Here is a 16,905-nt window from a genome sequence, read left to right on the forward strand (position 1 = left end):
GGGAGAGGACCATGGGAGAACCCCTGCCAGCCCTCCTGACCCCCCGTGCTCCCCCAGCCCCTACCATGGCTGTCCTGCCTGCCCCAGCTCAGTACTTTAATAAAAAGCCTGGTGGTCACTGGCTGGGCCAGTTCTGGCCCTTTAAGAAAAAACAAAGGCAAGAAAAACCCTGGGACTCACTGTTCCTGCAGTGGCCTTGGGGGCTTGTGCAGAGCCCCCCATGGGGTGTGGAGCAATGGGGGGCAGTGGGGATCGTTCCCTGCTGGCAGAAGTGGTGAGTCCCAGGGGTTTTTTCTTTCTTTTTTTTTTTCTTAAAGGGCCGGAGCTGGCCTGGGCGGGTCACCGATGGGGAACTGGGATAGCCGGGGGGGGGAAGGTTGGGGGAGCTTGTGCAGATCTCCCCCCACAGCATTGGGTAGTGGGGGCAGCAGGGATCACCCCCTGGCTGGCAGCACCGGGGCTTTTTTTGAAATCAAATCAGGACAGTGAATTACTGTCCTCTGAATCAGCGGAATCTGAATCTGAAACAAATACTAGCTGCTTCACACAGGCCTACTAAACATACTCTTACGGTAACCAACAGCTAATTAGTAATTGAGAAGTTTGTACAGTGTGCCTGGTGCAATGCGGCTGAGGCCTCAGTTGCTACTGCAATACTAATAGCAATAGGATTACAACTTGAAAGAAGCTTTGAACAATTAAAACTCACTGACCACTGCTCTAGTGGTAAATTTTCACTCTTAGCATGTTAGACTCATTGGCTTCATTTCACAATCATTTGTCTCAATCATTTTACTCCACTTCTGTGAGAGAGCTTGTGCCCTTTTATGGTAACACTAACCAAACTTCAAATCTCAAAGTAAAACTCTGATCAGACATTGTGTCGAAGTTACATGAGACTACAAATGAACGATGCTCTTAGGTGGCACTTTTAATCAGTAGAGCTCAGAATGTTTTGCAAAAGAAATCAATATCATTGTCCCCATTTTACAGGAAAGAAAACAAATCCATTAAAAAAAAAAAAATACCTGAGACAGGTAGCAGGCCAGGAGCAGAGCTGTCTTTTCCCAAGTCCTGGATAAAGCATAGCCTATTCAGTAGGCAACACAGACTCAGGGAAGCCAGTAAATTGGCTCTTGCAACAGGGAAGCACAGAACATTTACTATTGAAAAAAATCTCATAGCTTCTTCGGGAATTAGGTAAGTAAAGCATTATCCTCAGTGTACAAATGTGGGAATGAAGGCACAGAGAAGATCTCAGTGGATTGTTCTAGGTCATTGTTTCTCAACCCGTGGTTCGCAACCCAAAAGTGGGCTGCAAGGATATAGGAAAGGGTCAACACACTTTAAAAGGCGAACAAACTATAAAAATGGATTCTCCTTTTAAAGGAGAAAAATGTGAGCAACCATGGCTTTTCTCTTGCAGGCTGTCAGATTTCCAGTCTGCGAGGGGCTGTCTGGGGCTCCCCCTGCCTCACCCACTCAACCACCCGCTGCCCCACACACTGGGGGGGCTGGCACCTGGGGGCAGGGGGGCTGTGGGTCAAGAGTGAGAGGCGCTGGGTCAGGACTGGCCTTCGATGTTTACAGATAGGTCCTGGTACAAAAAAGGTTGAGAACCACTGCCCTAGGTCACTATAGCTATTCTTTGGCAGTCAGGACTTGAATGAGCTCACAGAGGAGCACTCTTTAGGTCATTATAAAAACAATCCTCCAGCCTCTAACTTCTGAGAAAGAAAACATCACATTAGGATAATGTTTTTCCAAATGCCTCTCTCAACTACAACAAAGCAACATCCTAGCATGAGCCAAGGTTCATCAAAACAAGACTATTAATGGTCAGATCAGAAAAGGAAAAAAGTGCACCCACGGAACAGAAAAGCGATTAAGACCCAGAATAAAAGTGTATAGTGAAGACACCCAGCAGGGTCATGGAAAGGACAAGTGCCAGCACTGTTCCAGAAGAGCTAATAGGCAACTTAAAGACACAGTGAGTGTCAGTGGGAAAATAAGGTTGTGCATCACGGATAATCCCAAGATTTGTGGGCACAGAGAGGAACTTCATTAAGCAGACGTAGAATCAGAGACACCGAAAAGAGAAGACTCCTTCCTCAGGAGGAGGATTTAAACATTTGAAGAAAGTAGTAGGAGCTCATAATCAGGCTTCTATCGTATGTGTTCTGTTTTGGACAGAATGAAAGGCTCTCTGATTATTTGCACAACACTATCAGCTTAGGCATTGCTAACCAAAAAAAAAAAAAAATCAGCATCCTTGCTCCAAATGTGTTGCAGTAAAAACTCTCACGGGCATACAGTACAATTATATAATAGACTATATACAGCATTACCTCACCGAGGGGTGAGGTCCTTGGATCAGAACCCTGCCTGGGGCAGGGCAAGTATTTAGGAGTCTTCTTCAAGAGAGGGGAGGTGATGATTAGCAGAGCCACTGGGGAGCCTGCCATTCCCAACACATGAGGCAGACGGAAAGGAAGCGGAAAGAAACAAAGCAATCACCCTGGAGAGACCTGGGTGAGCCCCTGTAGTGAAAAAAGGTGGAGAAGGAGATCAGAGGAGCCCTGTTTCCACTGGGCTGAATATTCCACCTTGTGTATATGACATCACACTCATCTCCACAGCAACTGGTTGCAATATCACAACCAAAGAGATCATTAGGATGATGCAAAGCGCAAAATTTACAGCCGGCAGATGAACACAGAGGAAACATTGAGCCGGTTTCCAACCATGACCTACCACAATGAGAGCTGCAATGTCTCTAGTGTAACCTAATGCGCATGTTGTGCTGCATGACCAATATAATTCTGGCACAAGTGGAGCCAGACTATCGGATGCCAAGAGTGGCTGCAGCAGGATAGGACAAGCATGAGAACTAACAGGAGAAGTGATAAACAATGGCATTAGTAACCTGAGCATTAATTCTAGCCACCCAGCTAAGGGGTTAGACAAAGGTCCAGGGCTCTGGAGATATCTCCAGGCCCGGTGCAGATACAAAGCAGGGGCTTACAGCAGGGAGAAGGGCAACGCTGATGAGCTTCTGAACAACTGGAGATGAGTTCAGCTACCCTCCCTGAAATGCAGTTTTAAAAATGAACTGACCACTGACAGGAATAAACTGTGTTGCAAATTCAGTGACTTAGCAAACAGCAAACTTAACACCAATCTGAGCCAAGTGGCTTCCCTTCTATTGGCTATTTGTGTTACAAAAGCAACTACAGAGCTCAGAGACTGGGATCCATTTGGCTAGGTACTGTGCATACCCTAATAAGAGCCCAGAGTTTAACTAGAAAAGACAATGAGAAATTGGAAAGGAAACAGGCACAAAGGGGTGCAGTGGCCTGCTCAGTGTTACACAGCAGGTCAGTGGCAGGGCTTAGGTTGTAACTCAGGTCCCCAGAGGGTGGGCAAAATATGGCCCACAGGCTGAGTCCAGCCCACCAGGCCATTCTATCGGCCTGCAGGGCCCCTAAAACATTTAGAGAATGTATATTTATCTGCTCCTGGCAGCCTGTCAAAGATGATAGGAACCAGGGGCAGTACGACCCAGGGGAAGCCAGCTGGGCCCTGCCACATCCCCACAGCCCCACCCAGAAGTCTCTGCCTGCCCACTGCATGGCTGCTTCCAGCACCACATGGCCTCTGGCTGCATGGCCATACCACAGGAGCATGGGGCCCCGCTTGTACCCTGGGGCCAGAAGCAGGAGGCGGTGGGGGTGCAGGTGCGTGTACGCATGTATGTCCATGTGTGTCCCTGCAGTGAGGGAGGGGGAGAGACAGAGAGAGCAATGAGGGAGGGAGAAGCTGTTTGTGTGTGTGTGGGGGGGGTGGAAGAGGCTCTGTGTGTGTGTGTGTGTGTGTGTGTGTGTGTGTTAACAGGGCAAGTCCCACCCACACACCCCACCATACACATGCACCCACACCACCCTCGCACTGCCATACATGAAGACCGCCACACCCATATCTCCTCACACACCCCAATCACACACCCCAACCACCCTTCCCCATAAGCCCCATACCCACCCACACCCCACATATCCACACCCCCCACATGCTCCATCACCCCACACTCACACCCCCACACCCTCCTCCACATACCCACACACTAACAGCCCCCCACAAACTTATACCCATACCCCCCACAATATGCAAGAGTAGGACTTACTTTTAAGCTATTGTGCAATCCCCTCTGTGTACACTACACAAACACATGTAAACCAGGACAAAAATATTTTTAAAAATTGACTTAATGAATGTTGTACATGTTTGATTTTTAGAATCTAATTTGGTATTTTTCTAGTTCTGAGATGGCAAAACCCCCTGCTGAAAGAAGTATTTCTGGGGTCAAGGGGAAGGACTTCTGGTGGCAAAGGTGTTAGGGGGTGGGACTTCTGGTCACAAGATGGTGACCAGGGGGCGGGGCACCTGTCAAGGGGTGGGGCTACCACTGCAGCCCTCCACAGCTTGTCAAAACTTGGTAAGCAGCCCTCTGCCCAAAATAGTTGCCCTCCCCGGTCTAGCCACTGAACCATGCTGCCTCATTTCTATTATTCATTATCATGGCTACACATTGTTTGACAAGAAGCAGTTACCGTTAGTTATCAAAGGACCGAGGCTCTGTGCTTGACAGATCTTCTGTGCTTGGAGAGAGTAGTGTCCTCCGGCTTACTTGGGGCAGGCAGCTTAACCTGAAGCATAAATACATAAAAATCATGTTTATTAATCACAGCTCTGCTGCAAAGGTATCTGTGCAGCGTGGCTTCAACTCCCTTCCCCCCTCCTTCCTACACTGGTCTCACAGAAAATTTGGCAAGGACCATTTGGGCTAGGGACAGACATTCAAAAAGCTAGAGCTTGAACTGATTCAATCTTTCCAGGTTAGTTTAACCTGCCTAGATCAAACCAATTTGCAAAGAACAGACATTCAGGAAATGCAGGCACATGCCTACAGTAGCCCAGGCCAGGAGCAAGGTGGGGGAGAGCAGCCCTTGGCTGCAGGGAAGCTGTGCTGGGAATGGGGGTAGCATCTTCTCAACTGTTTTGATTCAGGCTGAGAGAGAGGGGCCTCAAATGAGCAGTTTGCTTCAAAATCTACTTTTTCAAAGACTGGAAAAGGTTCAGTCCAGGATCTCTCTCTGCAAGACCATGAGACAGATGCTCAGCTGGTGTAATTCAGTTTGCATCAGTGAACATAAGACAGTTTACATCAGCTGGCAATCTGGCTCAGTGAAGAGTGATTCAACAGCTTCTCAATGAAAACAATCCCAATGCTGCTAATCTCAGGTGACAAATCCTTCCATTCAATATAGGCAAGACAAGGAAAAATAGCATTATTTTAATAAGCAAATGATCTTGTGATGTGTCTCATGAGAAAATGCTTTAGCTGAAAAGTGGATTTCGACAAACCTTTTAAATGATTACAAGGAAAGAAACCTAATTCCATGAGTCTGTCTGGAGAAGTTCAAGGCAAGGACACCAATTCACATCCATGCTGATGGGAGGAAGTGGTTCTCTTCTAGCAGTCCTTTACCTGTAACAAACCAAATTGCTTTCTTCTCAGTGTCCTCCAATTTAATTAAAAATTAAATCGGCAGGCTCCAAAACAGAAGCAGCATACACTAGAAGGAGATGAACATGGGCTGAAGTGTGCCAATTCCTCATAAAGTCCTATTAACAAATCTTAGCTAGTGCTTCCACCTCCACAGAGGTTTTTATAGAGGTGCTCAAGATTCCAGCATAAATCATTGTCAGTGCTATAGCCGGATAATTAGCTGGCAATTGCTTCATCCACAGGAGCTATCAATGGGCAAGAAGAGATGGGAGTTGAGAGGGTTTGTTGTCCTGCTGGTTAAAGGAAGCTGTTGCAATTCACAGCCCAGAAGCCAGTTTTGTACCACAGGGTAGGGAATCACTTTGCACCTCTACCAGAGTAATAAAAAGGAGCTTGTATTGTTCCTGAGTGGAGGAAAGTGTCAAGAGACTCATTTTCAGACAGCGGTAATGTGATCTACAGGCTAGGGACTGGGGAATGCATAGGCTTACTGCACTGATGTCCCAGGTGAGGCAGGGGTGATGAGCTTGAGTCACAATCCTCCTCTCTCACGTTGGGCTGTGCGTGTGCCTCAACTCCAAACCAGAATGAGGCACTTTCCCTGGCTGTGTGGAGCTCAGTTTATGACCTGTTCTTCTGAGGCTTCATTCCTTTGCTGAGACTTCCAGTAAGGAGTCAGTTCTCTCCAGGAAGGGTTTGTGGAGGTTTTTTTTGCTCCAAGGACACTTTTTCACTAAGAGCAAGGCTTCTGTCTGCAAAGGAACTGCATTCCCCCTTCTGTTTCTTTCCTTAAAATTACCTCTTCCATAACATGTATGGAAAATCGCCATCTGTTTGCTGCTTGGCAGGCAGTGAGTTACAAATGCTGCTTCTGATCAGCTCTGAATAGTGCACAGAGTTTGCCCATGTTAAAACACCTTGTTACATCTGCTACCCTGTTCTCTTCCTCCGGCACCCCACAACCACCTGCTCATTTGCCTCTTCCAACTCATGGCTTGTCTTTTGGACTGCAAGCTTTTGGGGAGCAGAAACTGTTGTTTTCCAGGTTTGCAAAGAACCTAGTCTACCCAAGGTCTCCTGGCATTGGCACAATATAAAGGGTCGATACTAATACCAACCAGCTGCAATAGATCTTCATCAGATCCTTTTGCTGAAATATGATTTGACACCTGACTCTTTTTGCCCTAAAGCCCTCTCCAAGCCCCTTTGAAGTCAATAGAGAGTCATTTGATTGACAGCAGTGGGAGCTGGAGTAGGCTCTCAGTCAGGAAAAAATTAAATGACTTGGGGAAGTTTGGCAAGATCTCCTTGCTCCTATCTATATTTTACCCCTCCTCTCCAAATTCTTTCCAGTAATGTTATGGGCAGAGGAGGCCTAGATCTACACTTTTGTTTATCTCTGGGAGTCATTTGCTGTAGCAACCCTGTCCCCAGCCCTTGATGCAGATGTCACTTAGGACATTCCATGACAGCGAGCGCAGGCACATGACACATTCACATCAGTGTAGCCTGCCTCCATGCAAACAAAGTGTGCAGAGAGCTGACACACCACTTTACACCTCTGCAGTCTGTTTTACTCCAGGATAAAGTTAGAGCAGCTACAGACCAGCATAAATTGCACTGACATCCAGCTTGTGTGTTCACAGCTCTAGTCAGCCTCATCTTGGAGTACTCATTTGGTCACTGCAAACAGGTGACTATCAGTTCCCCTGCTACCTCTAGTTAAGTCCCATAGCAATATCTACTACACGTAGCTACCTTTAGAGAGCTAGTGTAACTTGCAGCAGCAGACAAACTGCTGTAAATCAATTTGATGTGAACATGTTGTATATACACACCCTAACTTCTTGCCATCCTTTTTTTTTTTTTTTTTTTGGAGGGATCCTATTTAATCAGCATTCTGGTCTTTTGTGTTAGATCTCTAGTGTGGGGACTTGCACTTACATGAGGCCATGTACCGTGCTGCAAGGGTCATCAACCTGGACATAGACTTCAGTCAACTGTTTTCATGAAAAATTGTTCTGGAGTCTGACCACACTGTGCACCATATACTATTTGCAAGTGTCATCAGGGTAGGTTCAGGGTGCTGGATTCCAGACATGATCACTACAGATGCTGTAGCTATATTGAGAGACCAGAGACTGGAGGTGAAACAAAGCAGCATGTGATTTGTCATGGCAATATTAATGCAAGTTTTGCCTCCAGGGTCATGTCAAATAATAACTGTTCTAATGAGCAACCAGCTGGTTGCAGTAAGTTCTTTTATCCTGTGGAAACTGAGGGAAGAAAAGTCTCCCTGACCCAAGGGCAGGCTCAAGTTCAGAGAAAGGCTGCAGGGGAGGACAGGGGGTGGGTCGTGCCCCTTCATTTTAAAGGATGTTGTATTGCTCCCATATCCTGCCTAGTTCACTGGTTCTGATTAGGAAAAAATAGCAACAGCCCCTGGTGGAACTGAATACTGGAGGGGGCGCAGCGTGCTGTCATCTCCCCCTCCCCCCCTCCACACACACACTGGAAAAGCTTAAATATAGATGCTGCAAAAGTTTCATGTGCACACACGTTCATTAGCAACTTATGCCTGATTTGATGACAGTCACACGTAGCTGAGCTTTGTCCGCACAAAACATCTGCAACACATCTACATGAGGAAGTGTGTACATCAGGACATTACACAGCTGTGCTTATAAGGGTGCATTCTGGGAAAAGAAAATGTCTGGGCAGTTATCAAATACCACCTGTTCTAAGGCAGTATATCTGGGAAAGGATAATTAGAGACACACAAGGTGAATATACCGCAACCCTGTAGTGTGGCAGGATATGGGTTTTGCCCCCTTCTTCTTCCCCACTATGGGACCCTGGTTCTACTAGAGTTTTAAGTGAGTTGGGCTAACACCATGTACAGACCACAACTCTGCTTCAACCAAGAGATATTGGAGAACTCTTTTTTTCAGAGAGCAGATATTTAGCACCATCTAAAAACAAACCCTTTAAGGAGCCTGTAGTTAGGCATCTAAAAAAAATGATAAGCTACTTTTGATAGCCTTCTCTGCAGGTTCCAACAAAGTCCTCTACTTTCAAGTACCCAGCCTGTAAATTCAAATAAAGCCTAATTTACCTCATCCACACCCTCAAAGAGCTATAATAAAGAACCGCTCCTTCCAGTGCTTCTTTCTGGGTGTTGGCCCTCTGAAGATCTGGAGTTACAAAACATTTGTCTCAACTTAGTTTATAGAAGAGAGTAAACAAAACACCACATCCTTCCAAGAAGACATCTTGCTCTTCACTCTAATGTGCAAAGAATTTAATCACCCCAGCCTCCTGCCTTCTTATAGAGGGAATAGGAGACAGGCCCTCCATCACAGCTATGTCCACCTTCTCCTGAGGGTCTTTAGCATGAAGATGCACAGTTGTAGCCCTAGTGTCCCACTGTTTCCTCTTCCAGATGCTGGAGTGGTTGGGAGTCCCCTCGACCTTCATTGGATGGATCAGGGCCCTGTACACAGAAGTGAGCAGTGAAGTGCAGATCAGTGGTTTCCTGAGTGCCAGGATCACGGTGGAATTGGGAGTCCAGCAGGGCTGCCCACTGGCCCCGATCCTGGTCATCTGCGCCATCGAGGCCCTGGCCCAGCGCATGAGGAAGCAGCAACCAAGAGGCCAAGGTCCTGGCCTACATGGATGATTTGGACATCCTGTGCTGAAACAGGGGCTCGGTAGAGGAAGGCCTGGCACACATGCAGGTGTACAAGGTGGCAGTAGGGGCCAAGCTCAACGTGAGCAAGAGGACCTGCCTAACCATGGGCGAGGTCAGGGACCTGGAGTCCCTGTGGGGTCTTGGTCCTCTGCGAGGGGGTCAGGATGCTGGGGATAGATTTTGACCCAGAGCTGAGCGGCGGGACAGCATGAGAGAAGAAAGAGGTCATGGTAAAGCAGAAACTGAGGCTGTGGCATTTGCATTCCCTCTCCATGGGAGGGGCGTGTCACGCTCATGAAGGCAGTGTTGTTACCGGTGCTTCTGTACACCACACTGGTTTTCCCCCTTTCTGAGTGTGTCACCTACAGGATCCAGAGGGCCATGTGCATTTTCTTCTTGGGCTCCAGATGGAAAAAGGTCGTCCTGAAGACCCTGTACAAGGACAAGAGGGCTGGGGGCAGGGGCATGCCAGACATCCTCCTGTTCCTGTGGGCCAAGTATGTGAGCATGATCTGCAAGCTGGTGATGAATGCAGAAGCCAAAACCACTTGCCTTGTGAGGTACTTTGTAGGGCACATCCTAAGACACTGGGCAGTATTCACCCCAACCAACCATAGACCATGGATCATGGGTGCACCATGGTTCTACGAGACCCTGAACCAGTGCAGTGGTGTGTACAGCCTGCAGAATGCGGACCCAGTGACCATGAGAAGCCACAGGAAGATCCAGGAGGCAGTGAGACTAAGGGACATCACGTCACCTGTGGACCTGCTCCTGGGTGGCGCATGCCAGGCTGTGTGGGAGTGCATCCACCACAAGGAGCTGCATAAAGATCACAAGGACCTGAACTGGCTTATAGCCCACCAAGCTCTACCAGCGAGGGCCTGGAGACATAGAGGGGGCAATTGGGGAGACCTAGTTTCCCATGGCCCAACTGCCACAGGGCCACCAAGACAATCGAGCACCTCCTCTGGATCTCCACCTGTGCCAAGGAGGTATGGAAAAGGGTGAAGCAGCTCTGCAAAGTGGTGACCGGCATCAGCCAGCTAACCAGAGAAGCGGCGCTGTACAGGCACCTCACCAAACATTAGGGGAGCCTGGTGCCCCGTTTTGACCAGTTTGCGTCCTGCATCAGGAGTGCCTTGTGGAAGGCCAGGAACCTCCTGTTTTACAGGTAAATGGATGTAGAGGTAGTGGGTTGCATGAAAATGGCACTGAGTGAACTCTGGACCTACTACCAGAAATCAGTAGAGGAGGATGGAGAAGAAGTGTCCAAAGTCACCTGGCACAGAGACATGTGGCACAGGATCATACAACTCCCCCTCCCCCCACAAGTGGAGAAGGGGGTGAAGGCAGCGAAGAAGAGGAAGGGACAAGTGGAACAGGAGACAGCAGCAGCAGCGGATCCTCTAGTGAGAGCTGGAGTGCCAATGACAGAGAAGACACTTGAACTGAGTATGTCACCCCGTAAGCAGAGCAGGATGGAAAGGAAGTGTTGCCTGGTCTGAGGGACCAAGAAGGACTTATTTGTTTTGTGTGAGTTGCACGTGATGTGGATATCATAACGGGTTCAGGTGTCCAGCGGGCCTTTGTACGGGTGCGGTTTTGTAACGGGTGAAGGATTTTCTTTTTGCAGTGTGAGACTAGGAGTGTAGATACATATAATCTTATATATATATATTGCAGAGAAAACTTACCTGTGACAGGAGAAAGGCAGCAGGATGCTGTGCCGGCGGCTGGCAACAGCAAAAATGAAACCAAGATCAAAGGGAAAACCCGCAGTGGAGCCAGGAGGAGCTGGGAACGGCTCTCACGTCTATTTGGGCACGCTTTGTTAGAGTGTGCCAAGGGCGATTGGCCAGGCAGCCACCTAGCACTGGGATAAAAAGCCCAGCAGGAAGGAAGCTGGGGAGCGAGGAAGAGGAAGAGGAAGAGGAAAAGGAAGAGGAAAAGGTAAAGGTAAAGGAAAAGGAAATGGCGTCCTCAGCCAGCCCGGAGGGGTCGGGGAGGACCAAAGGTCCTGCAGCGGAGGAGACATGGTGGCACCCCAGAGGGGGAGCCACGGAAAACAAATCAGGCCAGTGAGGGCCCAAGGAGTCACCTACGAGACCGGCATGGATGGAGGCCAGCAGTAGCAGTGACTAGGACACATACGGAGACAACAAAGCCAGAATCTGGACACAGATGAAGGGCAACAGGTACTGAACCCGGGGAGGGAGGAACCTGCCAAGGGGACCTGAAGCCCGGGCGGAGCCAGACCCCATGTGAACTGGGGGAGCACTGAAGGGCAGTGGTTGACGCTCGGTGCCAGTGTCATCTGTAGCCCACAGCCACAACACTTGAGAAACTGGGCATCAGTGAGGGCCAGAACACCGGCCCTGATGGTTAACATCATGGTTGGTGTTCGGCAGGGTGTAGGGGAGGTGGAGCCCCGAGACTCAAAGGCCACGAAGATGACCGAGGGGAGGTTCCAGGGGAGATGGAACCAAACACCTTCCTCTCGCTAAAAGACTAATTACCAGCAAAGAAGTGGCAGGTGAGACCCTGGGGGAGCTGACCCAAGGCCACTCCCAGTAGCCCAACTGTCCAGCCCCAAAGGTGATGGCGAAGCTCAAAGGAGACCCAGAGGCATGATGCTGGGGCAGATAGGCATGGAAAGCTACACACACACACACGCACACACACACACACACACAACAAAAAACCAGCTGTAGTCCTACCTATCATCACTGGAAACAGGGATTCACTGTTTCCTCACCATTCATGGGCCTGGCTCTGTACCTAATCACTGCTTGAGTAGGATGTAGGCACAAAGAGGGGCTCCAGCAGCAAATAGGACATTAAGCTCTGGGATTTCCTGTGTACAGAGCAGGGAGGAAGGTCAAATGACTGGTCTGAATTCAGAAACACAGGAGATCTAGCCAAAATACATTAACCTAGGTTGTGTTTGGGCTACAGGGAGACGGACATGTTGCAGCCTGGACTACTGGTAAGGGCAGCACCTAGTTAGGCACTGTGGTTTGTAGTCCTATTAATCATTTTGTGCGTGGGCACAATATATGCAACTAACCGCTGGGAATGTGCTGTCCTCAGAGACTTCAGCATAATTAGGGACCTGGGAATTACTGTAACAGTCACACTAATAGAAGCATGCTCCTCTTTTGCTTGGCTGTAGGATGAAACAAGGGAATCCTGGGACCACTCAAAAGCCACAGCAGTAAAGTTTGTTGAAAATCTGTTTCCATCCTGCAAGAAATTCTCATATTTTGAGATGGGTTTCCATCCTAAATTAGGGTAAGGAGTCAAGATATCTAAATGCTCCAGAGAACTGAAGGCCTCTGAATGTCAAAATATTTCATTTGGGTTTCTTGGGCTAAACTGAAATGCTTTGCTTTAGCTTGATTCAACCTGAACTTTTTTTCTACCTGAACTGCTGAGGTACCTCATGACAATTGTTCAAATACCCTGTTTTCCTCCATAGGGGATTTTCCATGATGCACTGCAGCCATGGATTTGACTGGAATGGAAAATACGGTGTAACTGGAGATATAGTCCAGCTAATAAATCAAGAACGAGGCACCTTATGGACTACATTAATTACAGCTACTATGAGGACTTGTGGCAGTTTACACAGGTGCAGGCCATTGTGACACTGACCCAGAAATAAATGTTTTGTTTCCAGTAGAATGTTTCAATCTTTCAATCACTTAATTTTTCATTTAAAATTAAATTCACAGTGAAAGTCCCAAACAGCTGTATTTAACTATCATCTCCCTGACATAGTCTGTACCTTCCCCCTGCATGCACTGGCCTTCCACTTGGAAAACTAGGCTTTATGCAACAAACCAAACCTATCAGATCTTGATTTGATTCCAGAAAGGCAAACACAAAAGCTAAGAACATCCACTAGGTTTTATTCATCATGTTTGTCAAATAAAAGCACAAATCCTTTCTGGATAATAAAATAAGAGGGTCAAAACATGCAGACAAGTTACATTTCTGAGTGTGTCTGGTCTTTCAGGTTGTCTGTCTACAAAACAACAATACTTGCCAGTCCTTCCATCACCAAAAAACTAATCTTGACACTGGCAAGAGGCTGTTTAAAGAGCAATCATTCATGAAATGGAAAAGAAAGAGACACATGTAGAATATGACTCTAAGAGTTACACTTTAATTTAAGAGGAGAAAAAGTTTTGTGAGTGTCATAAATATTCCATCTTATTAACTTATAGCAAAAAACAACAACAAACAAGACATCTGTTTTATTATGTACGATATACAGATAAACAATATTGGCGCATGTAAGACCTCAATAAAACCTTGGTGAAACTGTGGGCCATATTGGGACACTTACAACTAAGGGAGAAATGCCAAAGAGAAAGAAGCTGGAGTTGTGGAGTCACCTCTCCCAGTCCCAGTGATTTGATTTTGCTTGGAGCCAGCAGAGCCCATAAGCAGCTTGTTAGGGAATTTCAGCCACTCTTTGGATCTTGCCATGATAAATTCTTTGCCATATCCTGGTTGTTTTCAGCCAATAGAGAAAAAAAAATGACAAGTAATACAAGAGGAAGTGTTGTGTAGAGGATAATGTATTGGCCTAGGAGCCAGGAGACCTGGGTACTATACCTGGCTCTGCAAATTATTTCCTGTGTGACTTCTGGCAAGTAGCTTCACTTGCTTGAGCCACTGTTTCTCCCCTCAGCCTTTATTTATCTTGTCTTTTTAGACTGTAAGCTCTTTGGGGCAAGGACTGTCTCTTACTATGTGTAAGTACAGTTCTAGCACAGTGGGGCCTTCACCTCTGTTGGGCCCTCTAGGTGCAACTGTAATACAAGTAACAACAACCATAGTGGTGATACTGGAGCCCTGCAGCCAACCACCTTGTCTAAGTGCAAACTTACTCTGATTAGAACAGGAGTACGACAAGGGCATACATCTGTAGGATGTGATGAAGCAGAGCCCCTTTAAGAGAATATACAAGATCCAATGTACACGTTTGTTCAGCTAATGCAGTTACAGCTGGAATCAAAGAGAAATCTTTTTGAGAAGGGAGAGGGGGAAAAAAAGGAAACAGGGAAGATGCATCAAGCACAGGTTGCTTCTTGGTTGTCCATTGGTATCTCGTTACCACAGCTGCTGTCTCCGTACTGCTGGTACGGAGGTATCTGTGGAGCTTCGATGATCAGCAGCCCTTCTGGAGATAAGGAAGCAAAAACTGTGACAGGATCCACCTCATAGGGGAGTCTGAAAAGAGGAACAGAAAATGAGATAGTGTTGATATTCTCCAGGCCACTCTTTTTTAAGTGTGTACAGACCATTTTGCCCTGCACTTGGCTTACAGGCACTAATGGATGCTGCCTGTGCTATATTTCCCAAGTTGGACATTTGGCACAGCACCATAATGGCTCCTACACACTACTTACCTGTCTATTCTTTGTACTTTATACTTGAAAAAACATACCTGGCACTGGCCACAACAGATGCTAGATAACACAGCTGTTTCACAAGAAAGCAGATACAAATCTTTCAGGGTAGCAACCCAAGCATAAACAGAAGATAAATCGTTCAGCTGCAGGGATCACTACTATGTCTAGGAAAATACCTTCCTTACTCAACATTAAGAAGCACCAGGGGACATGCTATCGTTTCCTAATACACTTCCATGAAATGCTTAGGATCACATTTCAGCTATTCAGTTATATATTTTTCTTGGGAAACAATCCTTTTATTGTTCACCCAGAAGCCTACAGATCACTATATTCTGTGAGCTGCACTAAATGAGTTTATGAAGACTGGCTCTGTTTATGAAAACTGGTTATAGCATGGGGCTGGCATTCAAGCATCCTGAACTTCCTACTTACCTCTACTTCACATTTCTTCTGAGACCTCAGTCAGGTCACTTAGATCTGTCCTGGCCTCAGTCCCCTGTCCCCTGTCTCCCCCCCCCCATGTGTAAAATGATGATGATAATATGTACTTACTTTATTGGCCGTTGTGGGCTCAAGTTAATTCATGCTGGTAGTGTTTTAGGGGGACTGGAAGGCACTCTTTGTAAAGTCCAAAGAATTGTTAATGTTAAATTAATATAACTAAAATATGCAGGCTTGTGTTTGCCCACGGGTTACCTGTCTGGAAATCAGTAAAGTCTGCTGCTGTTATGCTTAGGACTGTGGATGTTCTGTGTAATTTTAAAGAGGTTTCTTTGTCCCCCATTCTCTGAAAGGCTCTCTGTTTAATCTTCTCTGCAGATATGTTTGACTGGATGTCACTCACAGCTTTTGCAGCCAGAGCTTCTGCAAAGCACAAGTTAAATCATCTTTATGTTGCAGCATGCGTCATGGCAAAAAACCCATGTCCATATAAGGAGCCTCTCTGCCTTGTTATTAAATAGCTGCCCTGGACTGGTAAGGAGGTGAGATCTCTGTAAGCTCTGCTTTGGTACCAGCCTCTCCAGTCTCACTCAACCAGTTTATACCCAGATACATGAGTCTGCTAATATTTGGGCAGAAAAGCCTCCATGGGAAGTTTGGTAGGGTTTCACTATGAACTCTGTGACTGCATCCCCACAAGGGGGAATGAGAGGTTTGTGGCACCTCAAAACCTTTTGAGGTGCTGCAAAACACATGCGGCACTTGTGAATCTGTTTGCTGTTCTGCGTATTTGCAGCACAGCAGCAAAAAATCAGATACTGGAAAATCCCAGTATCTAAAAAGCTGCAGCAGAAAAAAGCAGGGCGGTGCATGTGGCTGCAATGTGCGCTGTCAGAGAACCTGGCCAGCCAAAGTCATGCTCTGGCTGCTGGCCAGGTCCTGTGTACCTAGATTACTGCTGCTGCTGCCCCAGGAGGCCCCCAGGATCTCAGGTAAGGCTTCCAGCCTCCTTTATCTCACCCAGTGCAATCTGCCATGCACCAAATTGCATGTGCAGGGGCATGCCTGGGGACAACAAGCAGCAGCACAAACATGTGTCGCTTCTGTTTGTCCCTAGGGAAACACATGTTCCTGCTCACGGGGATGCGCCCTGTGCGTCTGACTCTCCCTTGCTCAGCACGTGGTCTCGTGGTGTATGTCAGTGCAGAGTGCGCAAAATGCCCCAGACTGATGGGGTAACCACTCATACTTACACCGAACTGGTGCAAATAAGGATGCAACATGCAGGACAGTGAGCCAAAAGTGCAGGACCTGAAGCTGTGGGTTTGTAACACTAGCAGCTTGGCCGGGAATAGCTATTACATAGATCCCCAACCCTAAATCCCTTTAAAAAGGAGGGATGGATCCTTGCTGATATTACATTGTACAGGCAGCACTAATGATAACTGTGCAGCTGCTCCTGGCCAAGCTGTTGTGGTGGGGAGCAGAATTCCCTCCCCACACTGCCTTCCAGCATCTATCCTTCAAGTCCATCTACTTGGGTTTAGCACTGGAGGGAAAAGCATTTAGTTCTTTTACCCCAATCAACTGCTGGTGAGTTCACCGTAGGTAACATGCCAGAACAAAGGAAGGGGCCTGGCTATGATCTCACACAGGATTCATGCTAGTGTAACTAGGGTGATCCTCCCCCTCTACACGGCACTGGTGAGGCTGCAGCTGGAGTACTGCATCCAGTTCTGGGCGCCGCACTTCAGGAGGGACGTGGACAACATGGAGAG

The 16,905-nt window shown here is 47.4% G+C and overlaps 1 protein-coding gene across 1 annotated transcript in view; it reads right to left on the reverse strand.

The window, feature by feature from the left end:
- Positions 1-13,151: 13,151 nt before the first annotated feature.
- The window catches only part of HSPB8 (heat shock protein family B (small) member 8), a 13,941-nt gene continuing 10,187 nt past the window's right edge, over positions 13,152-16,905 (reverse strand). Inside the window, exon 3 of the mRNA XM_019539248.1 lies at positions 13,152-14,501. Coding sequence (XP_019394793.1) covers positions 14,342-14,501 — 160 coding nt within the window. The 3' untranslated portion in view covers positions 13,152-14,341. The remainder of the gene's footprint in view (positions 14,502-16,905) is intronic.

The sequence above is a fragment of the Crocodylus porosus genome, unplaced genomic scaffold, assembly GCF_001723895.1.
Source record: "Crocodylus porosus isolate Cpor-Errol unplaced genomic scaffold, CroPor_comp1, whole genome shotgun sequence".
Taxonomy (NCBI): Eukaryota; Metazoa; Chordata; order Crocodylia; family Crocodylidae; genus Crocodylus; species Crocodylus porosus.